The sequence below is a fragment of the Crinia signifera genome, chromosome 1 (genome assembly GCF_055691185.1).
Source record: "Crinia signifera chromosome 1, ASM5569118v1, whole genome shotgun sequence".
NCBI lineage: Eukaryota > Metazoa > Chordata > Amphibia > Anura > Myobatrachidae > Crinia > Crinia signifera.
In genome coordinates, this window is record NC_139217.1 from 206830171 (window position 1) to 206856991 (window position 26821).

The following is a 26821-nucleotide window of genomic DNA, read 5'->3' on the forward strand; positions in this document are numbered from 1 at the left end:
ATGAAAAATTCAAGTAGTAAAACTAAGAATGACAAAGAAGGCAATACAGTAAATTCCAAGCCAAAGAGACACTACAGAAAGACAGAAAATGATTCTCCAAAGGAGTTACCGCACAGGAAGCTCTCTCGCATAGGAAAGGCTGTGAATGAAAACTCTGATACAACAAATACATGCACTAAGGATCAGGCTAAGTTTTCTTGTGAGCATTGTGCGAAACAATTTAACAGAAAGCCAAACTACATTGTGCATCTGAGAACTCACACTGGAGAAAGGCCTTACATATGTAGTGAATGCGGAAAATGCTTTACACAAAGCTCCAGTCTTTTTAGGCACCTGAGAGTTCACGCTTGCTCAGAATGTGGGAAAACCTTTACACAGAACACACATTTTATCACTCACACGAGGATCCACACAAGTGAAAGGCCCTACTGCTGCAGAGAATGTGGCAAACATTTTAGCAGCAGTTCAAACCTGGTAAAGCACAGGAAAGTTCACACAGGAGAAAAATCATGGCATTGCACTGTGTGCTGGAAGAGTTTTTCCTGCAGCACACAGCTTCGAGCGCATTTTAGAGTCCATACAAAAGAGAAGCCATATATGTGCAGTATGTGTGAAAAAAGCTTTAGCAGCAGCTCCAACCTGGTTACTCATCAGAGGGTTCATACAGGAGAAAGGCCATATGTTTGTACAGAGTGCTGCAAACGCTTTACCCAAAGCTCCGCACTTTTACAGCATCATAAAACTTATGTCAAAGAAAGACCCTGTGTGTGCCCCGAGTGTGGAAAATGTTACACAGATGAAACCAGCCTCGGGAGACACCAGAAAATCCACACAAATGAGAAATTATTTACATGTTCGGAGTGCAGAAAAAGTTTCAGTGGCAACTCCGCATTGGTTAAGGCCCCCATACACTATACAATTTTGGGACGATTTCATCCGATTTCGGCACTTTGGGCCGATAACCGGATGAAATCGCCCCAAAATCGCAGGTGTGTGATATATGATCCGATCCGATGCGCGGTCCCGTGCGCATCGGACCGGATCAGGGAGGTCGGACGGTCAGCACATAAGATCATCCGACCTCCCTGTATGCTATGCATATGCCTGCCCACCTGTCAGGCATATGCATGCAGACACCGGGGGGCGGGGGAGCACGGCGGGCAGACACACTGACCTGGCCGGCATGCTGTGATAACAAATAGCAGCGCTGCCGCTGCGGGACGGGACGCACAGTGGCGGCTATTAGATTTTTAAAATACCTGTCAAATGACCGGCTGTTCTGTGATTGGCTGAGAGCTAATTCAGACCCGATTGCAGGGAAAGTTTGTTCTCAAAATGGGCAAAGCCATGTGCACTCCAGGTGAGGCAAATGTAACATGTGCAGAGTAAGCTTTAAGGGTGTTATTTTGCAGAGTAAATACTGGCTGCTTTATTTTTACACCGCAAATTAGATTTCAGTTCAACACACCCCACCCAAATCTAACTCTCGCTGCATATGCTACATCTGCCCCACCTGCAGTGCAGCATGGTTTTATCCATTTTGAGAACAAATTTGTCACGCAATCCGGTCTGACATGCCCAATATTTAGTACTGCAAAGAATGAGGCATAGGGAGTGAATGGGTAAGATAAAGGAGAAGAAGGGGAACAAGGGGGGGGGGGGGTTATTAATGGAAGAGTTGGGAGGGATCAGGGCTATTTATCAGCAGGCTCCAGCAGGAACTGAGGCCCTTATTCTAGTTCACTCTTTCTGACAAAATATTTACTAGATGGACAAAACCATGTGCACTGCAGGTGAGGCAGGTGTTACTTGTGCAGAGAGAATTAGATTTGGGTGGGGTTCTACACCTGCCTCACCTGCAGTGCACATGGTTTTGTCCATCTAAGAAATATTTTGTCAGAAAGAGTGAACTAGAATAAGGGCCTCAGTTCCTGCTGGAGCCTGCTGAAAAATAGCCCTGGGAGGGATGGTAGGAAGAATGGAATGGGAGGAAATAGGAAAGAGTGAGCAAGAGCTAGGTGAGAAAGAAGAACTGCATTAAACGGCAGATGCTAGGCAAACGTACCCTGTGATGTGCAAACCATGGGGTCCAGACTGCATGGAACCTGTTTTATAGTATTGCTGAGAAGCCCAGCAATATACTCCATTCTTGGTTGGGGGGCAGATCGTAGTTTTAAGCGATGGCAAATGCAGGCAGGAGGTGGTATGCACCTTCTTTTGCATTTGCTCTTTTATGGATCGCATATAATAAGCTTCTGTGAACAGCTTATTATATGAAATAAATGCTGAATCAGGCCCTGTATATATTATCATATGTTACCCTTTATACGGGATTCCATAGTGCTGCCTACTTACAGTAAGTTATCATATTGAGGTATGGTGGAAATTTCCTTTAACAATCACAAAATAGAGCATTAGAAGAATTCTATTTTACTTCTGACAAATAAGCACAGGTGATGGAACAGGCCGACTGGAAGCTGAAGAATGCAGATGCACCACTACACTCGCCATTCCTACAAATGGAATCGGTACATCTATCAGAATGAACTTAGGTCTACAGTCATTAGGTGGACCCCACTAGGTCGACTGGTAAGAAGGTCGACATGGGCCAAGGTCGACATGACTTAAGGTCGAATTTGCATAAAGGTCGACATGAGGAAGGTCGACTGGTCATAAGGTCGACATGGGTTTTTCACTGTTTTTTTATCCGAATGTCGACACAGTCGACATGGACACAGTTGGCAATGAGAATCTGACCCTCGCATAGCTCACTTCACTCGCAATGCTTCGGGCACGGTGGCTCGCTTAGCTCGTCACAGCTTTAATAACCTCCTCCACGCCCTAGTGGATGGTAGGGCATGAAATACCGCCTGTCGGCACATGTCAGCTCAAAAAACAGTGAAAAACCCCATGTCGACCTTATGACCAGTCGACCTTCCTCATGTCGACCTTTATGCAAATTCGACCTTAAGTCATGTCGACCTTGGTCCATGTCGATCTTAAGTCAGGTCGACCTTCCTGCCAGTCGACCTAGTGGGGTAGACCTAATGACTGTAGACCTAAGTTCATTCTAATAGATGACCGCTTCCCCTACAAATGGGGTGCAAACAGCACCCACACTTCCCAGGTTGGGGTGCAGCGACCTGTGACCACACACTCTAGTAAATACAAATACAGGGGTCTCAGCACTCACCTTAATATACAAATATTCAAATAAATAATGGAGTTTTAGTTCATGAATTGATAAATGCATTTTTAAGCTTGCAGCCCATCGCCAAGGGACCCCATTTCACTACAAGTCCTACACTAACAATTAGTCTCTTAAGAGCCTTGCAACTGCTTACACATTATAGCTAAAATGAACATGTGTTTTTTTTTTTTCTGGTTTAGAGCTCACCTGCCAACTACCTTATGGCTCTTAAAGGTGAGACAATCCCCAACACAACACCTGAATTAGTATTAAAGTGGCAGCTGTCACAGGTTTCAGTAAACCTCTGATCGTCTGATGCTCCCACCATTTTACCCCTAACAAATGAAATCCCCCCTTCTCCCCCTCCCCTTGGTACCTGAAATAAACAAACGGAGTCATGTACTTTTGGCGAATTAGTGGTCACATTTATTAATTTGCTTACAAATATATACTGTTACTTGCTTCTGTGGTGAAGCTAAGCACTGCGGTCCACCAGCCCTGTATCGTAACTGAATCAAGCCGTCCGGGGGGCCAGGGACCCCTTCTCGCAACTTAAAACCTGTAACCGCCCGGGGTCACCCTTCACGTTGCCCCCCGACGCCAGGCCTTGGAGCTCTTCACCCCCTTAGCTGGGGGGTGCCTCCGCTTCCTGGCGCCATTTTGGCTGGCCCGCAGTACTTCCGCCTCTGTTAATCTATGTTCCATTGCATCATAATTCTGCTTGTTGTTCGTTCTTCCTTCCTCTTGGGGTGGGCGGGTGGGACAAACACTTCTCAGGTATTCTGCTCCTAATGACCCTCCCCCTATACCTGGCCTTCCTTAAGTATGGTGATACGCCCTGGGGAGGGGTCACTTTACCTATTTCTTCTCCTGCCCTCCCCCCTTGTTACCTTCCCACTTTCCCTACTGTTCCCCACTGCATATGGGATTACAATGGTAATGGAGCCCATCCTAGTAGTTTATTGTCTTTCGCGTCTAGTCGACGCTCGCTCTCTTTAAACCTCTGATCGTCTGATGCTCCCACCATTTTACCCCTAACAAATGAAATCCCCCCTTCTCCCCCTCCCCTTGGTACCTGAAATAAACAAACGGAGTCATGTACTTTTGGCGAATTAGTGGTCACATTTATTAATTTGCTTACAAATATATACTGTTACTTGCTTCTGTGGCGAAGCTAAGCACTGCGGTCCACCAGCCCTGTATCGTAACTGAATCAAGCCGCCCGGGGGCCAGGGACCCCTTCTCGCAACTTAAAACCTGTAACCGCCCGGGGTCACCCTTCACGTTGCCCCCCGACGCCAGGCCTTGGAGCTCTTCACCCCCTTAGCTGGGGGGTGCCTCCGCTTCCTGGCGCCATTTTGGCTGGCCCGCAGTACTTCCGCCTCTGTTAATCTATGTTCCATTGCATCATAATTCTGCTTGTTGTTCGTTCTTCCTTCCTCTTGGGGTGTGCGGGTGGGACAAACACTTCTCAGGTATTCTGCTCCTAATGACCCTCCCCCTATACCTGGCCTTCCTTAAGTATGGTGATACGCCCTGGGGAGGGGTCACTTTACCTATTTCTTCTCCTGCCCTCCCCCCTTGTTACCTTCCCACTTTCCCTACTGTTCCCCACTGCATATGGGATTACAATGGTAATGGAGCCCATCCTAGTAGTTTATTGTCTCTCGCGTCTAGTCGACGCTCGCTCTCTTTAAACCTCTGATCGTCTGATGCTCCCACCATTTTACCCCTAACAAATGAAATCCCCCCTTCTCCCCCTCCCCTTGGTACCTGAAATAAACAAACGGAGTCATGTACTTTTGGCGAATTAGTGGTCACATTTATTAATTTGCTTACAAATATATACTGTTACTTGCTTCTGTGGCGAAGCTAAGCACTGCGGTCCACCAGCCCTGTATCGTAACTGAATCAAGCCGCCCGGGGGCCAGGGACCCCTTCTCGCAACTTAAAACCTGTAACCGCCCGGGGTCACCCTTCACGTTGCCCCCCGACGCCAGGCCTTGGAGCTCTTCACCCCCTTAGCTGGGGGGTGCCTCCGCTTCCTGGCGCCATTTTGGCTGGCCAATTTCCGCCAATGCTAGGTTCCTAGAACCGCAGCCCGCCACATTCCCGTGACCCTACGCCAACCTCCTGGCTCTACTCCGCCATTTGTACTCCGCTTGTTCTATCTAATGGTTATGTTCCCGGTTATCTTTCCTCCTCCTATCTCTTCCTTACTATCTACTTGCCTCTTACCTAACCCAGCAATATGATAGGGCACACCTCCTGGCTTTGGGAGCCCAGACTAATAGTTTACGGTCTCTCCCGGCTAGTCGCCTCTCACTCCTATCAAACCTTTGAGCGCTAAAGAGACTAAGAAACCCCACCCCTTTAAACATCCTCCCTCCCACCCCTTCCCTTTCGAAGGGAAGGGGTGGGAGGAAGGGAGCGAAGCTAAGCACTGCGGTCCACCAGCCCTGTACATAACTGAATCAAGCCGCCCGGGGGGCCAGGGACCCCTTCTCGCAACTTAACCTGTAACCGCCCGGGGTCACCCTTCACGTTGCCCCCCGACGCCAGGCCTTGGAGCTCTTCACCCCCTTAGCTGGGGGGTGCCTCCGCTTCCTGGCGCCATTTTGGCTGGCCCGCAGTACTTCCGCCCCACAACTCCACCGCTACTAAGATCGGGAACAGCTCTAGCAGCAGCATGTTTCTGGTCAGTCCTGCTTCGTCCCAGCTCTGCGGCCACTGCGATGTGCCCCATTCTCCCTCGAGGTATGCCCCAAAACCACAAGAACCATCAGCGTCTGTCCAGGTCATCAGCCTGCCCGCCCCCTCCGATCCTTAGGCATCTGCAGGTGGAAGATGAAGTGTTGCACTGCGAGGTGACATAAAACATGTTAGTTTGTACTGTGTGTAAATACGTTGCACCATGCAGTCTCCCAAACCTGAGCAATAATCCTATAATGCCACCTTCCCTGCATTCTCCTTTTTCCATTTCCGACCTTGCCTCTATCCGTATACAAGTGACTGAATAGCTACCCCCCTGGAAATTTGTAATGTCCCATTAAGCACCGTTGGCATTGGACATTGTTGGACTAAGCTTGTTCAGTAAATGGTGCATTACCTTTGTTCTAAATGACCGTGAAAGAGAACTTGTACTAAGCTTCAAAAGAAGGGGCTGTTATCCCTTGTATTAGCATAAAGGTTATAAGATATAGCCACCACATTGCTGGCAGGTGCACTGCGCATAGGTCTTCCCTGCTAAGGCCAAGCATGTACCCCTTTAAAAAAAAAAAAATTTAACTTACAAACTTAGTTGCTGTGAGAACTATGGTTCCACCCCTGTGCCCTAATTAAATACATTACTTCTTATATAATTGCATGAATTGACTTAACAAAATTCTAACAGCAAAGGATTTTTTATAAAGCAGCAGATTAACCCCGCGCTTTTCAGGAAGCAACAGTAAGTTTGGATCTGCCAAAGATATAACAACAGTCTAATATAAAGTAAAATGCTTATCATGCACAAATGTAATGAATTCACTTATTGATATCCTGTACTATTATTATTATTGTACATACATGCACGTAACAATGAACTTACTCATTTGTATGTGACACCATATTATATTACTGACTGCAGCTTAACCTAACCTGTTACCATATATCATTCCCCCATTCAGCAACATATTTATAATACTGTCTATTATACCCCTATGATGCCTTGCACGCTGAAAATTGCACTGCATAATTAATTTTCCTGCCTTATTTTGCATTATATTTAACATTAAACAACATAATTTTTTAACATTAAAAACAAAAAATGCGTTCCCATATTTGGATTCTGCCTATCTACGCATATGCTTTGCCGTATCCTAATAACACTCTTAAGCAATATTATATTATGTTCTGAAAACTATGTCATTCCCCTAGTACATATGAAATGACACAACTCGGCGCTCATCTGTAATCATACATTTCATGTTTGTACGGCGCTGCGAAACACTTGTGGCGCCTTATAAATAAAACTATAATAATAATAACCATATTAATGTGTTATTGCACAAATTATACATTTGTTTATCATTGCTAGGCAGCCTGCTGACTCCATTGTATGCTCTGCTTAGTGGGAGGAGTAGATGAATGGATTGTATTGAAAGGATACCTCTATCATGATCTCTACATGCTATGCCATGTAAACAAGCCCTCAGTAATTTAATTAGGGGGAGGGGGGGATTGGACATTTTTTGCAACTTGCCTGAACATTGGGCCTAATTCTTTGCTGTTTTGCTAAAGACTGCAGCGAGTATAATAATAATAAATCCCTAAGTACTCGTTTTTTTGGCCTTAAACTGCTAGAAGTCTGCATTGAAAAAACTTCAGCACTGAATCCCAACTGTACTGTTAGGTAATAGGTGTAAAACTCTATTAGGTGCTGTGAATAACAGGGGGAAAGTTACCCAGCATAATAGAAAACATGTGGTAAAATTCTATCTGCATTAAAGATTGAATTCATAAGATTACAGAGACATTGGGAGTTTGTGACATCAGATGGTAGCAGGGTGCCGAATATGGAATTAAGTAAAAGAATAAGAAGGGATACAAATGCCAATAAATATAGATACTTATAATATTTCTGCTGCTTTCTGGATGTTCTTGCTGGTGCCCGCTGCTGCTGGGAGTCGGGTAAGGAGGGGACGGGCTGCGCTCTGGCTGTGAGTACGGCCCTGGGGATGCTCCTACCCGACTCTGTGTGTATGTCCCGGCTGCTGCTGCTTCTCTTCGGCGCTGCTGCCCGCTGCTGGAGTCCTGTCTTCTGCCTCTTTCTTCCTCTCGGCCGGCCCGTTCCACAGCCGAATGCTGCCCTCCTGGTGCCGATCTCAGATCTCCTGCTGCTGGAGCCCTCCTTGCTTTCTTCTGCTGCTGCTCCGGTCCCTTAGATCTCTGGATCTCTTAGGACAGTCCATTGCTTCTTTTTAACTTTAAAGCTGCTGGTGAGTCTCCACAATCCTTACGGTGTGCCCTCTTGCTTCTCAGGTATTCTGCTCCTCGGACAAACACTTCTCAGGTATTCTGCTCCTAATGACCCTCCCCCTATACCTGGCCTTCCTTAAGTATGGTGATACGCCCTGGGGAGGGGTCACTTTACCTATTTCTTCTCCTGCCCTCCCCCCTTGTTACCTTCCCACTTTCCCTACTGTTTCCCACTGCATATGGGATTACAATGGTAATGGAGCCCATCCTAGTAGTTTATTGTCTCTCGCGTCTAGTCGACGCTCGCTCTCTTATAAATGAGCTTATCTAGGGTGCATGACAAAGCTATGATCACAGTAAAAGAGGTTCATTAAAAATGAACCCATGCATTAACCCAGATACAGAAGTACCAACACACTCGCCATTCCTACGAATGAGGTGCAAACAGCACCCACACTTCCCAGGTTGGAGTGCAGTGGCCTGTGACCACACACTCTGGTAAATACAAATACAGGGGCCTCAGCATAATAAACTAACTTAATATACAAATAATGAAATATATATGTATGTAGAACAGACCCTTGTTTCGCGCTCCCAGTTGTATGAATATTTGCTGTGGGGGGGCTGCCTTATTTTCAAGATCCCCTGTTGGGGGATGGAGAAAACATGGAAAACAATTGTAAGATGGTGCCCCTTTAATTGACTGTTTGGGAGTTGTGGACTGCGCACTCAAAAAGAAGGTGAAGTTGTTAATGTAGGTATGGATGAACAAAACAGTACTGTGGTGTTGGTTAAAATGTTTATTGAAAGATATATAGGGAATGCATATATAGCGAATGCAAGGGTTACTCAAATGAGAATAGGTGGGAGTGATGCAGTTCAATTGACAGGCAGGATACCTCTGCGTCTCACTGGGGGGATGGGCTGTGACAGCGGGGTCCTGACCCTGTGTGGTCTAAGAGTGCTGTGTTCGGGTGTTCGTGGCACCCTACTGGGACATTGCCTCATCAGTGGACTTACCTACTGACCCATCTGCACACAGGGGGAGACATAAGTCACGGCCGTGACCTATGGTGAAAAGGGGATCTGTTTATGTAAAACATCCATTTGCGGCCAAATTAAAAGGTTTAGCATATATATTTAGTGTGCACCTGCAAACTCCTCCTCCTGCTTGCTGCACTACAAGTCTCAGCAGGTAGCACCTCATATGTCCAGGGTGTGCAGTTTAGGGCCCCTCCCCCTATGTACTATATATTGTGTATTCATACACACTGGAAGGTACTAGAGACGCCTTCCTCCTTAACTAGCACCCCACCCACCTGTCCCAGATTGATTTTAAATAGGTTGAAGTCCCAACATTCAAGACTGCACACCTCAGCTTGGCACTATGAGGGTAAGTCCTACTATACATATATGCTGAGTGTTAGTCTGTGGGACTGTGTTTGGGGCGCTGGGCTCTTTGGGCTGCTGTTGCTGGGCTGCTCCATGGCATCATATCGTATACTTTCAATCACCCCTTTAGTTTGTTTAATATATATGTAGCACCCTTCACATTTATTATTACTTCTTACCTAGGTAAGTCCTATCACATATAATTTCCCCTATCCCTTTTACTATCACTTTAATTTCACACTAATGTGATGCCATGGGGTGGTTCTGCTGGGCAGGCCTGGGGGGCCCTGTGCCCTGGACCTGTCCCAGAGTAGTGTTAGGGACTTGTCCTATTGAGGTAACCTGGATGCGGTGGACAAGCCCATACTAATGGCCATTACTATGCTAATAACCTCAAATGCAATATAGCAAGATATTAAAAGGTTTAGCATATATATTTAGTGTGCACCTGCAAACTCCTCCTCCTGCTTGCTGCACTACAAGTCTCAGCAGGTAGCACCTCATATGTCCAGGGTGTGCAGTTTAGGGCCCCTCCCCCTATGTACTATATATTGTGTATTCATACACACTGGAAGGTACTAGAGACGCCTTCCTCCTTAACTAGCACCCCACCCACTTGTCCCAGATTGATTTTAAATAGGTTGAAGTCCCAACATTCAAGACTGCACACCTCAGCTTGGCACTATGAGGGTAAGCCCCCATACACTAGCCGATTTTGGTCAGATTTCAGCCAGATCAGTCGGATCTGGCCGAAATCGGACCAAAATCGGCTAGTTTTGATGTCCCCTCAGATCCGATGCGCGGTCCCGTGCGCATCGGATCTGCGTCGGGTGGTCGGACCTGCTGCACGTCCGACCACCCGACTTGGGACCTAGTGGGGCGGCGCGGTGGTGGAGGGAGCAGGGGGGGCTGGGGACGCTGCGGGGGACACGTCTGTGTCCCCCGCTGCTGGGGACGCTGTCTGTGCGGCGAGAAGGTAGAGGGAGCAGGGGGGGCTGGAGACGCTGCGGGCGGGGGACACAGGCTGCATAGAGCCGGGCAGGGGGAGCCGGCCGGGAGCTGTCAGTAATGAATTAAAAAAAAAAAGCCCATACAATGAATGGGCAGCCTGTGATTGGCTGCTGAGCGCTCTCTCAGCCAATTGCTGACTGGCTGAGAGAGCGCTCAGCCAATCACAGGCCGCCCATTCATTGTATGGGCTTTTTTTTTTTATTCATTACTGACAGCTCCCGGCCGGCTCCCCCTGCCCGGCTCTATGCAGCCTGTGTCCCCCGCAGCGTCTCCAGCCCCCCCTGCTCCCTCTACCTTCTCGCCGCACAGACAGCGTCCCCAGCAGCGGGGGACACAGACGTGTCCCCCGCAGCGTCTCCAGCCCCCCCTGCTCCCTCTACCTTCTCGCCGCACAGACAGCGTCCCCAGCAGCGGGGGACACAGACGTGTCCCCCGCAGCGTCTCCAGCCCCCCCTGCTCCCTCTACCTTCTCGCCGCACAGACAGCGTCCCCAGCAGCGGGGGACACAGACGTGTCCCCCGCAGCGTCCCCAGCCCCCCTGCTCCCCGGGTTTTTTACATGTGATAAATCGAGACGATTTATCACATGTAAAAAATGGCACATCAAGTGCCAATCTAATCAAGCTCCCCCGGGGAGCAGCCGGGGAAGCTCAGGGGGAAGTCGGGGGCGACTTGTCCTAAGGACAAGTCGCCCTAGTGTATGGGGGCCTTAAGTCCTACTATACATATATGCTGAGTGTTAGTCTGTGGGACTGTGTTTGGGGCGCTGGGCTCTTTGGGCTGCTGTTGCTGGGCTGCTCCTTGGCATCATATCGTATACTTTCAATCACCCTTTTAGTTTGTTTAATATATATGTAGCACCCTTCACATTTATTATTACTTCTTACCTAGGTAAGTCCTATCACATATAATTTCCCCTATCCCTTTTACTATCACTTTAATTTCACACTAATGTGATGCCATGGGGTGGTTCTGCTGGGCAGGCCTGGGGGGCCCTGTGCCCTGGACCTGTCCCAGAGTAGTGTTAGGGACTTGTCCTATTGAGGTAACCTGGATGCGGTGGACAAGCCCATACTAATGGCCATTACTATGCTAATAACCTCAAATGCAATATAGCAAGATATTAAAAGGTTTAGCATATATATTTAGCGTGCACCTGCAAACTCCTCCTCCTGCTTGCTTACCTGGAGATACCCCTGGCTTCTCCAATGGCACTCAGGTGTCAGCTATCCCTCCTAATGCTGAACCATCTATGCCTCTCTCAACTGCACAACACTTTTATTGGCAAGCTGCTCAATCAGAGGTCTGTCATTCAGGTGCCAACAGGGAGGGGTAAATCTGGTTAGGAAAAAAAACAGTTTGTATCCCTATTGCACACTGAATGAGAAATATACATATAATAATCAGATAATACAGAGATCTTGGTTGCATATATCTGCAGATATAGGGTTAAGCCCCCAGGCCGTACGTCAAGGCATCTCTGTCACTGGGGGTCCTTAACACTGGGTATGGGTCTGGGGTGTGGGCCCCCAATATGCCGGCAAAGGCTGACTACTCCAGGGCAGCACACAAATGAAAGTTAGTAGGTGTTAAATAAGAAGCACATAAGTGCTATGTAAGGAGGTGAAGGTGTGGTTAAAAAAATACATACAATGTGATAGGGAAAAACATAAATGTTAATAAAGTGTTAGGGTGTGTCAACCTGGAGCAGACCAGCCATACCAACAAAGAGGGAATCACACTCCCAAACCCATCCCATGCACAATAACAAATTTATGGGCCTAATAGCCCAGTGTAAGGCCACATGATAATGGCTTACAACATCTGAATAATGCACGTGTGACTTGTATTAAAAGAAAATGACGTTGGCCCCCCTCCCGAACGCAACCAGACCCAGACTCAAAGAACCGGTCCTGGTTTTAGAAATCCAGGGGACAAAAAACATAGGGGATCCCCAGGATTTCTAAAACCAGCACCAGGCTCAAGGGCCAATCCTGGTTCCAAAAATATGGGGGACAAAATGAGTAGGGGTCCCCCATAATTTGGCAACCAGCAACAAGCTCAAGCAGCCACAGCCAGGGGAAACTTTATATGCAAGTTTTCCGGCCAAAGCATTCATCCCCGTAGCTGGTCAGCCCGGGCTGGGATCCTGGAAGAGTGGGGACCCCCCCCCCAATATAGGGGAATCCTGCCCTCCAGAGTTACCGCTGAAGCCGGGGCTGTCCCTGGTGCCCCTGGGGCAGTGGGCATCAGGCTGATAAATGGTTAATATTAGATTAAACTATTGTGTAATGTTGTGGAACTACAAGTCCCAGCAAGCCTGCACCACATACAGGGATTTAGAGAACCACAAGTCCTAGTATACGGGGCATTGAAGGACCCACTGAGTCTTGTTCCACAACATGACCAATAGTGAAATAAATCACACACACGAACAGTATAACTTTATTACATACTATATTTATTCACACATACATTACCTATGGATCCCGAAGGCCTATCCTCTTCTCCATATAGAATCCAAACAAGTACGAAGGAAGGAAAGAAAAGAACTCTCTCTTTTTTAGGGGCACAACTTTAGTTTGTTAAGTATTATTGTATATTTAAAAATTAACTTTTATTAGGTTTTAATTTAAAATATTGGGAGCCAACTATAAAGACAAGACCATTTTACATACATACATAGAAAACAAATCTCACCTGTCAAGAAAAAAATCTCCTAGGCAGGACAATAAAGAAATTTTTAAAATCTATATCACAGTCAAAGTTACTGTTAATATCTGTAGTATGGCATCTATATTACTGTATAATTTAGTGTAGATGAGCTACATACTATTGATAGCAAACTAGCGAGAATATCACCTTGTGAGGGAATATCTAATCTGCTTGTAGTGTGATATTACCTCACTTGTTATATTTCAATCAGAATACACTGAAATACTGCAAATGGCAACATAGAGATCAAAAATTTGAAATAATGTTGCAATACCGTTACCAGTATAGTTCAGAAAAACATGTTATGCAATGAATATAGGAGATATAATAAACATCAGTGCAGTAAATGGCTGTAAATCATTAAACCACTATTCTTGTTAAGGATATAATAACATAACTCCTGAAGACTTTGGTAGATCAAAAGTGCCTTGTTGTGCTACAGCGTACATATGTGTAATTAGTTGGTTAGTTTAGCGCAACACATTTGTGTAAGAAAAATCATAAAGGAAAGGGCAGAGGCGTACCTAGATAATCGTGGGCCCCATAGCAAAAGTTTGTAAGGGCCCCCTATTTAGCAACTGATGGTGATAAATGTATGTAAAACATATACTCAGACAGCAAAGATGGGCCCCCTTAAGCTCTGGGCCCCATAGCAGCTGCACCCCTTGCACCTATGGTAGTTCCGCCCTTGGGAAAGGGAGAAGAAGAAATCTCCTTTAAATCTGCTGCTACTGCTGCTGCTTGCAGGAGGGTACACCTGTGCCAATATAGCAAGTGAGCGAGTGCATGCAGATTTTATTATGCCTACTAAAGGAGTCAGAGGGCTTCTGCTGTTGAGGCTCAGTGTGCAAAACCACCTGATTAACACTAGGTCCTTTCAGGAAAGCTACACACACTTAAGCTCCAATGAGAGAGCCCAGAAAAGGTATGGATATAAGGTATCAAGGGTAAACCCTCTTCCTAGTCACAAATGCTGCTTTTTGCCCATTTGCCATAAGGCATTGGTGGGATCCAAACAAGTACCTGTAGCACACATCAGATAAGCTGAATTTTATTTTTAACACAGTATGGGCAAAATGTGTCATCGTTTTTGAAAGATTGAAGTGTTATACAGTATTGCCTTATTGTATACTGTATGTCTCTTTTCTCCTCATGTTTCTATACATCCGCTAATGGAGTATATTACAAGGAAGATTCCAATTTAAGGAGATCACTAAAATGGGAAATGATACATCTCTAGTACCTCAGAAATAAACTACACGTACAATAATTAAAAAAAGGAAGATCCCGCTAATAATGACATCTGGGACCTTTGCCCAGTTTCGTGCCCAATTTCTACCCAAATCCTTGTTGGTCAAAAGAAATTGCAAGTGAGTCATATGTACCTGACCCCCCTGTGCAGGTTTCACGTGTCATACTGTTTGACCAACGCTGTTTAACCCTTGCAGAACACCAGCTACTTATTCAAAATGATGAAATCTGGGACCCATGCCCACTTTACTGCCCTATTACTGCCCAAATCCTTGTTGGTCAAAAGAAATGGCAAGTGGATCATATGTAAGTGACCCCCCCTATGTGGATTCCAAGTGTAAAAAATTTTGACCAACGCTGTTTCAACCTTGCTGGACACATAGGGTGAAATTTAATAGGATGAGAGTTTCAGAAAGTGAGAGATTTGGTAAGAAATCTCCAGTTTTTTTAAAGCGGCAATCATTTACACTTCAAAATCAAACTGGTTTTGCAGTGTAAATGATTGCCGCTTTAAAAAAACTGGAGATTTCTTACCAAATCTCTCACTTTATGAATCTCTCATCCTATTAAATTCCACCCCAGATACTTATTCAAAATGATGACATCTGGTACCCATGCCCATTTTTGGGCCCATTTTCTGCCCAAATCCTTGTTGGTCAAAATAAATTGCAAGTGGGTCATATGTAGGTGAACCCCCTGTGTGGGTTTCAAGTGTAATATGTTTTGACCAACACTGTTTAACCCTTGCAGGACACCAGCTACTTATTCAAAATAATGACATCTGGGACCTATGCCCAGTTTCGTGCCCAATTTCTACCCAAATCCTTGTTGGTCAAAAGAAATTGCAAGTGGGTCATATGTACCTGACGCCCCTGTGCAGGTTTCAAGTGTCATACTGTTTGACCAACGCTGTTTAACCCTTGCAGGACACCAGCTACTTATTCAAAATGATGAAATCTGGGACCCATGCCCACTTTACTGCCCTATTACTGCCCAAATCCTTGTTGGTCAAAATAAATGACAAGTGGGTCATATGTAAGTGACCCCCCTGTGCGGACTTCAAGTGTCATACTGTTTGACCAACGCTGTTTAACCCATACAGGACACCAGCTACTTATTCAAAATGATGAAATCTGGGACCCATGCCCACTTTACTGCCCTTTTACTGCCCAAATCCTTGTTGGTCAAAAGAAATGGCAAGTGGGTCATATGTAAGTGACCCCCTTGTGTGGGTTTTCAGTGTAATATTTGTTGACCAACGCTGTTTAACCCATACAGGACACCAGCTACTTATTCAAAATGATGAAATCTGGGACCCATGCCCACTTTACTGCCCTATTACTGCCCAAATCCTTGTTGGTCAAAATAAATTGCAAGTGGGTCATTTGTAAGTGACCCCCCTGTGTGGATTTCTGGTGTAAAATTTGTGGTCCAAGACTCATTAACCCTTGTAAAAGTGATTGTTCTGAATAAGAAGCTGGAGCTCCAATAAGAAGTGATTAAGAAGCCAACTTCAGCCTCGTTGGAATTTGGGGGTTGTGAGAGACGACACCCTCGCTGCACGTGATGGTTGTAGTATTGCAGCATGCATTTAGTTTGCGTGGTAAGTTTGGTAAATCTTCCAAATATTAAAAAAAGTGATGTTGTCCCTAGCAACCTACTGTATCTGTCTATCATTTCTGTATTGCATCCTACAAAATGATAGACATACTCTGATGGGTTACGATTGGCAACATCACCTCTTTTAATTTTTCGAATTTTAGTAAATTTACCCCTTAGGGCAAGATTTATCAAGCTTCATAATACAGGGCTGCCTAACCTCCCGGAATGGTCGATGTGACATAGGATATGGCATTGGATGGTAATTATAATGGCATAGGGGGCTGGAAGCATCGAGGCCGGTTTTGCATTCAAACCTCCAAGAACACAGCTAATGGAGGTTTGGCCAAACTGCTTATACACAGATCTGTTGAATGCAATACATTATGGAACTTGCACATTGTGGGCAATGCCATCTTTAGCTAGGCTTACCACACTGCCCCATTACACGGGGTCACCAATGAACTACACAGGTTATTGGGCACTGAATTTACAGAAGTAGACTGGAGAGACACAAGGTAGCTGGAGCTGGTGAGTCAATGGAGGGCTGAAGATACAGAAGGGGGCTGGAGAGACACAAGGGAGCTGGTGAATCACCAGGCAGCTGGAGAGACTAAAGGTGGCTGGGTAGACACAAAGGAGCTGGAGCTGGTCAGGAAATGATGGGCTGGTGAGTCATCAGGATCCTGGAGAGACTGTTAAAGCATGAGAAAGACTTTTTTTAACCAGAATTTCTACATAAGAGGACATTGACATGGTATCAGTGTACCGCTGCACCCAGCACACTATTATATTCTCCCGCCCCGCCCTAGTGGATGGTAGGGTATAATATACAGCCTGTCGGCACATGTCGGTTAAAAATAAAAAAAACTTGATAAACTCATGTTTTGACTGTTGACCTTCCTTACCCAATGCTTGTGTGGACCTGCTGGCCTTAGCCATGTTGACCTACAGTATTTCATGTGTCAACCTAAGCCGTGTCGACCTACTGACCATATCCAGTTGGTCATCCGGGTTAAAAGCACACATTTACTGACAGATGAACCTGTATAGTCATTTTTAAATGTTAGGAAATGTGCACTCTAGTCTTGGAAGCCCAAAATAAAGTACATTAGTCCCTCATACACCAGCCTGACTTGTCTGAGCCACAAGTCGGACCTGATTTTCCCTTAACCTCCCCAGCATCCCTTCATCCGATTTGGCGTTTTATCTCACGTATATATTTTATTTACAGTTTCTTATATAGAGCAGCAGATTCCGTTGCGCTTCACAATAGGAAACAACAGTGATTATAGAAACTGGGTAGAAACAAACCGACATAAAGGTAGGAGGGCCCTGCTCGTACGCTTACAATCTATAGCACTGAAGGACTCGCGGTGAGCTGTTGGGGGGAATTCAAGGGACATTTGATGCGATAAATCAGATGAAGCCGCGACGTGCACTGAAGGCAGCAATTCCAATTTATCTTATGGGAGCAGAAGGTTCAATCTCCAGATTCGAGGTGCACGTGGCTTCGGTTCGAATCCAATGTCAAACACATGCGACTTGGCCACTTGACCGAATTTCTCAGGCGGCTCAGTAGCATTTGGGTGAAATCGGGCCAAATCCCATAAGTGGATGGCCACCTTAAATGCATACATGGGCAGACTAGATGGGACAAATGGTTCTGATCTGCCATTACATTCTAGGTTTCTATGGGGTGTGAATCAAAGGGTCTATAGTGTCTTGGTCAAAAGTCAATATATCGACAGGTGCAATGGCAATGTAAACCAAAGGTTGACATTAAAAAGTCGACGTGAGTTTTTCACAACTTATTAGTGTCAATGTCAACACTTGTCAACATGGACCCCAATCATTTCACGGGGCGTGCTTCGGGCATGGGAAAAGTCCCATCAAAAGGAAATTTTTTTTTTTAAAATTGTGAAAAACTTATCTTGACATTTTCAAATGTCAACCTATCATTCGGATATCGTTTCTATGTAGGGGGGCTGATGGACGATTATGTTCAGACATAAGCATTTAAAATGTTGATACACAAGGGAGATGCTTCATAAGATTATGCTTCATTGCTTCTTTCTATATACTTTTATTTTTTTTAAAACATTTTTATTGACAGGTTAAATAAAACAAGTAATAACCATATAAATTTGCAGAATAACAGTCAACTTCCATGTCAATGTGACAAAAACCCAGAGCTTTAATGTCCGTGCTCTGCAACAGGATTATTTGAGGTCATAAATTACCTGTCACGGCTAAAGGGCTGGATGGAGTCGTGTGGTGCACAGAAGCCGGAGACGGACCAGGAGGAGTAGGATTGAAACGTGCAGGTTTAATAACTGATTTCATAAATGATAACCTTCACTCAAATACTTCTTTAAGTGACAGTTGGGATAAATTAAATAGAGTCCAGCACAATATTAATAACGAGCAGGTAAATCTGGAAACGTGTACTTGAAGAGCCAGAGTACATAGAGGAAGATCCGGAAAGAGGTTGATTTGATGACAGAAGAAATGGATCCGGATGACTGAAAGATGATGGAATGAATGAGTTGTATGAAGGAGGGCAGTGGAAAGCTGAGCAGGGTAATTCTGGGACACAAGCAGGAACAAGCACTAGGTAGGACTTGCAGCATTGGTGTCAGGAGAAAACTTCCTTGTAGCAAGATGCAGGGAGCAAGGCACCAGAGTCAGGAGAGAAAGAGCCAGGATCCGGGAATCAGCTAGGAGTTGTGAATGACTCCAAAGACTCATTGCACTGACACTGAACAGCCTAGGCAGATCCCTTATATCCCCAGGGGACGGCTGCCATTGGCTGTCAGTGCAGGATGAGGAGGGAACCTCCACTCTGGGCCAATCTGTCTCCTGCCCTCAACCAAGATGGCGACGCCGGCCTCCCGGCACCACTATCTGCAAAGACACCGCTACCCGACGCTCCCCTGCTGCCATCCCTACCCAGAGCTGCCGCTACCCGCACACCGCAGACCGGAGCCTGCACACGCTAGCCGGCGGCGGGCGCGGACGGGTGAGTACTGTACCCGCCGCGCTCCGTCGCGGCTACGTGTGACATTACCTCCTCCAACGGTGTATAAAACTGGGAATAAGAGACTTCCGCTTCCGCCCTCCTATGAAGCGGTACTAGGGAAGGACTGCTCCGCTGCCAAAGCCGCTATACCGCTCCCGAATCCGGCACACAGCCTCCCAGCACCAGCCCGCCACGACCGCTAACATCCGCTGACTTCCCCCATGCATGAAGCGCTATCTCAGCGCTATGCCAGCTCCAGCCGCGAAGAAAAATAAGGAGAAAGAACGCCAGGCTCAGGAAGCCAAGATGGCGGCGGAGGCCGCGACGCGTTGCGCTGCCCCAGCATCACCCAGCGCACATACCGGCGCACACTCCAGGGGACATCTCTCTCCCACAGCACCCATACAAACAACGGAGGAATTAAACCCACGCAGTGAGTACACTGACCAAGACCGGTCTCTCCCTGCGCCCACCTCCCCTGTCACATATAGAGACATGGTCGAGGCAATAAGATCAGCAATAGGCCCCCTGCTGGAAATACAGACAGCCTCCATTAATAAGCAGATTGACCAGCTCCAACAGAGAATGCTGGCTAACGAACAGACGACATAGTAGAGCTTAAACAATCCTTGCAAACAGCCACAAAAGAAATAAGCTACCTGCATAACAAGGTCCAAGATCTCGAGAATAGATCCAGGAGGTGTAACCTCAGGATCATACAGTGGCGGAACTGCCGGAGGCAGTGGAGTCTCCTGCCGCCGGGCGCCTGGCCCAAAGGGGGCATTTCTCCAATGTCCCGGAACCGGCTTCCGTGTGTTGCTGCTTGCTCGTGATTAACATTGTGGGTCAGAGCGGAGCTGCATCATCTTTCAGTGTGGCTCCCGCAGTCCTGCTCCGTGACCCAGACTGTTAGGGCTCTAGTGACAGGTCATGGGTGTGACGAGTCGTCCATCCGTGACCTTATTAGAGGGGCGGAGTCACACTGGCATTATTTTTGCTGGCAACTGAACTGCTTTCCTGCTATACTGCTCCCACCAACAACAGATGCCGCCAAATGAAAGAAGGGGGTTCCCTATGTAGCAGCGCCACTGTGCCGGCTGCAAACGGCATGTACTGTACCTCTAGACATGCATTGCACCATCTCCCACCGCCGCAGAGCCCCTAGAGTTTCACCTTGACCAGTAACTGTTTGCCGTCAGCACCTCCCAGTCCCAGAGCCTCTTGTCCCCGCTGTCCAGTTGCCTCTGCCTGCAGATGCGGCTGTTCAGAGGAGGAGACGGAGAAAACAGGAGGCAGGGACAGCTGTGGTACGCATACACAGTCCTGATTCATTGAGAGGCAATCTATAACTGGCAGATCTCACTAGGTCCTATGGATGCAGGGATCCCCTGTCAAAGGTAGGAGACTTGTAGTAAACTGTTAGTTTGAATAATCCTAGTTTCCCAGCCCCAGCGTTCTATGTAACTAACTTGTACACCCACTAATGAGCTCCCTTGTGCTGGATGCAGTTAGGCTTGGTACAGTGCGTCCTGGTGCTGGGTGCAGTTTACCCAAGAGATGGGTGTAATGTGCCCTGGTGCTGGGTGTGGTGTGCCCTGGTTCTGGGTGTAATGTGCCCTGGTGCTGGGTGTGGTGTGCCCTGGTTCTGGGTGTGGTGTGCCCTGGTTCTGGGTGTAATGTGCCCTGGTGCTGGGTGTGGTGTGCCCTGGTTCTGGGTGTGGTGTGCCCTGGTTCTGGGTGCAATGTGCCCTGGTGCTGGGTGTGGACCACACCCAGCACCAGGGCACATTACACTCAGAACCAGGGCACACCACACCGTGTGGTGTGCCCTGGTTCTGAGTGTAATGTGCCCTGGTGCTGGGTGTGGTGTGCCCTGGTTCTCAGTGTAATGTGCCCTGGTGCTGGGTGTGGTGGGCCGACTGATTCCTGGCTCTGGGGTGTTTGCATAGGGCGACCAGGTTATGCCAAGTTGCTGGTATTCGATGGAAGATGGGAACTAAGGTGCCCTGATAACAGGGATAATGCTAGGAGAAGAGGAGAAGAGAATGGTTTGCAGACAGAAGAACTACTACCATTATATATTAGGTTAAATGATATTCAGACATGGTTTATACATTTTCAATTTGATCATTTAACTTACTAATGTTACCAATATACAGTACTTTATGCATAGAATATTTATATTTAGCCTTTATTATTCTGTAATAACATTTTGACACCAGTGAACAAGTTATCAAAAACCATTCTGTAGATCCTGCATCAAATTAAATTAGTAATGTATTAGTTTATCGCAGGACCACCATTGCACCATGTGTATGCCCATCTGTGACCCAGTTTGTATGTCCCTCTGTCCCCCAATGTGTATGTGTTATTGTCCCTCTCTCCCACTGGCCCACTCTGACCATGTGCATGTTCCTCTGTCACCCCATCTGTATGTCCCTTTGTCACCCCATATATATGCACCACTGATACCTACTGTATGTTTGCCCCACTGTTATCCCATGTATACCGTGCAACTGTCACTCTTTGTGATGAAAAAGGAGGTGTGGCTCACAGGGACAGCATATCTGTGAGAGCGCGTTTTCATGAAAGGCACTCGCTACTGCTGCAAACCTGCCCCCCGATCAAATAAATATTAGGTGCTTTTAAGTGACAGAGGTGTGTTTATGTGTGTTTTAAATGAAATAGGTGTATCGTTTTTTGGTGTGACAGATACGTGACGTGTTTTTTAAGTGACAGATGTGTATTTTTTTTTTAAAGTGACAGAGGTGTGTGCATTTTAAATGAGAGGAGTTAAAGAGGTCTGTGGTTTATTTTTTTTTACCACCCATGGTGTTTAGAGCAATGATTTGGTATCTTGATATGGATATAATAAAACATTCAACTTTGAATAGATTTTGGGATATTGTAGCACAGGACCATTGAGTGTGGGCTTCAAAAGGACAAACCCCCTGACAACAAGCAGGAACACATCAACCATTGACAAAGTTTAAATGTTGGTGTTGCCTTTACCTTACAATGTGGGACATGCATGCAATTTGTAAGGGTATTTTCTGTGTGGGGCATAATAAGGTGAAAGGGGCATTTTTATGTGGGACATAATATGGTTCAAGAGTCACCATTGTATGGGGCTTAATATGGTGCTAGGGGTAATACTGTGTGACGTAACATGAATAAGGAACACTATAGTATGATGTAATGTGAATAAGGTTGCACCTTTATGTGGCGTAATTTGTATTGCAGGCACTATTGTGTGGCAGGCTCCATCCCAGCAAGATCACACCTCTTTCTTGGGGTGTTTACCTTCAGCACATACTGTCCATGTTTAAAATGGTGGGGTGTCAAAGCCCTTTGTGTCACAAGGCACCAACATGTCTAATTATGGCTTTGTGAATGAGGACTGCTATGGGTGAGGCAGCAACAGGTTTTGCTAGCTGATGCATGATCTGTGCCACAGGATGATGGATCAAAGGCAGAACTAGCACCTGTGCTAGGAGGCACCAGCCAAAATCTTGCCTAGGGCATATAATTGATTAGGGACGACTCTGTAGATGCCCATAGGCTATTCCAACATTTCAGTTTATAATAGCCTTGATCAGGATATATACTCTATATACATTTTTTTTTTTTTGGGGGGGGGGCACAAACATTTTCTTGCCTCCGGGCACCTATAACGAACTTACGCCACTGGGATCATAGGACTCCCTGAGGCAGTGAAAGGACAGGAACTCTTTGATTTTATACGGATAACCCTGCCTGAATTACTACAAATCTCTGATAGATGCACAGACCTTGTTATAGAACGTGCACACCGTTTGGGATCTATGCGGCCACAAGAGGGAGCCAGACCCAGGGCTGTGATATTTAAACCCCTGAACTTTTTGCATAAAGAACTAATATGGTCCACTTCAAAAAGAATGAGGGATATCACCTGGCAAGGAAACAAAATCTTGATTTTTCAAGACTATTCGGCGGAACTTTCAAAATCCCGCAGAGACTTTGCCCCGATATGTTCTAAACTAATTCAGGACGGCACAAAATTCGCGATGCTTTACCCAGCGAGACTTCGCATATTCGAGGGAAACACCTATAAAGATTTTACCTCCCACATGGACGCCGAGGCATACCTTAAAGAATCTGGCGCAGCATCACAACATGCTTCGGGCTGGGCGGACGACCCCTGATACCTGGAACACTCGCAAGCACCAAGATTTCCCCATACCCATTTCAGTCTACAAAGGGACATTACGGGACAGCTACACTTTATTACTCCTATGACAGCAACAGAGATCTGGACTGTCCCCTGCCTAAGTTGACGCTGGAGACACACAGTGCCTCAGTACCAGCCAGGCATATTCATGTCTATACCCTGGCGATTTCAAATTAGACAGAAAAATCCCAGGCACACAAGTTAATGGTTTAGTGTATAACATTTTTAGCTTTAAAATGTGTTCTGGAAAGCAATAATTCACTGTTATATGCACATTGTCGTACCCACTCCAGCTCTACCCCTCTCTCCCCCCCCCTCCCCCCATTTAATATAAAAAATATATATATATATATATACAAAGTCTTTTAGAAAAAACAGCACTCAAATATCAGTGGAACAGGATGGTTAGGTGCAGGGTCCAGACGGTATCATAAAAGCACTTACCCAGCCTAGGTGAATAGGACAGGAAAAGACCAGCACTCACGTTTTTAGAAGAAAAAAATGTATTTAGAAATGAAGCATGTTAATACATGTACAAGGTGGCTGACCCGACAGCCGTTTCGACTGGACTCCAACCAGTCTTCAACAGGGGTTGAAGACTGGTTGGAGTCCAGTCGAAACGGCTGTCGGGTCAGCCACCTTGTACATGTATTAACATGCTTCATTTCTAAATACATTTTTTTCTTCTAAAAACGTGAGTGCTGGTCTTTTCCTGTCCTATTCACCTAGGCTGGGTAAGTGCTTTTATATATATATATATATATATATAGACATTGGATGGGCTCTGCACACACTAATTTAACTGATAATAAATAGTGGAGATTTGGTTCATGAATTGATCAATGCATTTAAGCCTGCAGCCCCCGTCAAGGGACCCCACTGTTCTGCAGGTCCTACCACTATCGCTGAAAATGGCTGCAATACACATAGCTATCACATCAATGTTTGATACCAGGCATGCTATCAGGTCTGAAGCTCACAGCAGACTTTGCTTTTATAGGTGAGCAGCTACCAACACACCTGTCACTAATCATCTAGGGAAATGGCTAACACAAGCTATGGAATCTTAGTTAAAAACAGGGTGCATGAGAGAATGTGACCACAATAAGACTAATTAAAAAAATTAATCTAATAAACAATATATACACTTAACATCGGCACTCACCTTTCCTAGTTTTGGGGTGCCCTATGGCTTGTGACCACATTGTTTAAACAGACATTGGATGGGCTCTGCACACACTAATTTAACTGATAATAAATAGTGGAGATTTGGTTCATGAATTGATCAATGCATTTAAGCCTGCAGCCCCCGTCAAGGGACCCCACTGTTCTGCAGGTCCTACCACTATCGCTGAAAATGGCTGCAATACACATAGCTATCACATCAATGTTTGATACCAGGCATGCTATCAGGTCTGAAGCTCACAGCAGACAAAGCAAAGTCTGCTGTGAGCTTCAGACCTGATAGCATGCCTGGTATCAAACATTGATGTGATAGCTATGTGTATTGCAGCCATTTTCAGCGATAGTGGTAGGACCTGCAGAACAGTGGGGTCCCTTGACGGGGGCTGCAGGCTTAAATGCATTGATCAATTCATGAACCAAATCTCCACTATTTATTATCAGTTAAATTAGTGTGTGCAGAGCCCATCCAATGTCTGTTTAAACAATGTGGTCACAAGCCATAGGGCACCCCAAAACTAGGAAAGGTGAGTGCCGATGTTAAGTGTATATATTATATATATATATATATATATATAGAGCCTGTGGCGGGCGCAATGCGCAAGAAAACCTCGGTTTTCTCTTCTTCATAAGCGGTTGGCTTATTGGTTAAGGAGCATATCCTCCCTGTTATGTTTACATGTCTGCAAAGATGTGTAGGTTATTCTACTTATTGCTTGGAAGTCACATTATAACTAGACTTCTACCCCCTTCCCCCCTCCCTCTTCTTTACCCTTCAGCACCACCGTACCGTCCAGACGAGTTTCAAAGATATGTCTGTGTAGTAACTATGCTTCTTATCAAGTTTACCACCTTTTATGTACCGTGATGTCAGATATTTCAATTGGTAGTTGGAATGTGGGTGGGATTAACTCCCCACAAAAACGTAAACAAATTTTAATGTACTTGAATAAATTACATCTCGATGTTGTGTCTGCAGGAGACCCATCTGACACAAGCCAAAACTGCAAAGCTTCAGATCCTCCAGTGGCAAATCCTCTCATCAGCTCCTTACAACTCCAAAGCAAGAGGAGTCGTGGTCCTGGGTAGGAGACAGACCCCAATGACAGCCGAAACACTTCTATCTGACCCAGAAGGCAGGTACACTCTCTGCCGTATAACTATGGCACAAACACAATTCATTATACTTAACATATACGCCCCCAACACCTACTCTAAATCATTCTTCCAAAACATTCTGAAAATCCTCACCCCCTATATGCACCTCTCTATTGTGCTTTGCGGAGACTTTAACCTGACATCACATCCTACCTTAGATAGACAATCCCCCTCTAACAGGAAGCTCCCTAGACTAGGTATACCTACCCTAGCAGAAAAATTACACCTACTCGATATGTGGAGACTGTTCCACCCCACTGACCGAGATTACACATGTCTCTCAGCTGCAAAAGGGACGATATAGATTATATCTTGACCTCATCTAGCCTCCCCCCCAAGATACTGGTACCCCAGATAGAACCAATATCGTTATCAGACCATGCGATCATATGGTTAAAACTCAAATTATCCCCAGAGAAGAGCACATGTATAAATTGGCGCTGCCCGTCTTCATTAGCAGCTTCAGACTCTCTAAAACAGAACATCTTACAGGCATGGGACAACTATGCAGATGACAATAAAGACACAGGGGACACAAACCCCACACTCTTTTGGCAGGCCTCAAAAGCAGTCCTGCGCGGAGCAATAATATCCCATACCTCACATAAAAAAAAAACACTTGCTAAAGAATTCTCCCAAGCACAATAAACCCTCACCGCAAAATTTCTTGAATTTAAACAATCTCCATCCCCCTCTACAAAGCTAAACTACCAACAAGCCAAAGATTCCTTTGAGGGATTATTTGTTAAATCCAAATCCCTATATACATTCACCAATAATGCAAAATTCCACAAATATGGAATTAAATCTAGCAAATTACTCTCAAATCTCCTAAAAGGACACAACTCCACAACAATTATACACCCACTTAAACAAAAAGATGGAACCATTACCAAAACTAATGCTCAAATAGCAGAAACACTAAATGACTTTTATAGCTCCGTATACTCAGCCCCTACCAGCGACAAAAGTCAAGCTGATGAATTTTGGAGAGACCTACCTACACCCCAACTTTCACAACTATCAGCAGAATCACTTACCCGAGAATTTTCCTTATCGGAAGTTCAATCTGCCATTTCGAGCCTAAAACCAGGAAAGGCCCCTGGTCCGGACGGCCTGACGTCCGAATATTA

At 45.8% G+C, this 26821-nt stretch overlaps 1 protein-coding gene across 1 annotated transcript; it reads left to right on the forward strand.

The window, feature by feature from the left end:
* On the forward strand, positions 1 to 26775 carry LOC146064292 (uncharacterized). The gene is made up of 3 exons (XM_083177593.1): positions 1 to 894; positions 25510 to 25615; positions 26651 to 26775. Exons 1-3 carry the CDS (start codon positions 1 to 3, stop codon positions 26773 to 26775), a joined length of 1125 nt encoding a protein of 374 aa, XP_083033719.1.
* The last annotated feature ends 46 nt before the right edge of the window (positions 26776 to 26821 follow it).

Coding starts and splice junctions, on each gene's coding strand:
- LOC146064292 (XM_083177593.1), top strand. CDS start 1: ATGAAAAATTCAAGTAGTAAAACTAAGAATGACAAAGAAGGCAATACA. Junction 895..25,509: donor TCAGTGGCAACTCCGCATTG/GTTAAGGCCCCC, acceptor TTGTGTCTGCAG/GAGACCCATCTGACACAAGC. Junction 25,616..26,650: donor AAGAGGAGTCGTGGTCCTGG/GTAGGAGACAGA, acceptor AGCCCCTACCAG/CGACAAAAGTCAAGCTGATG.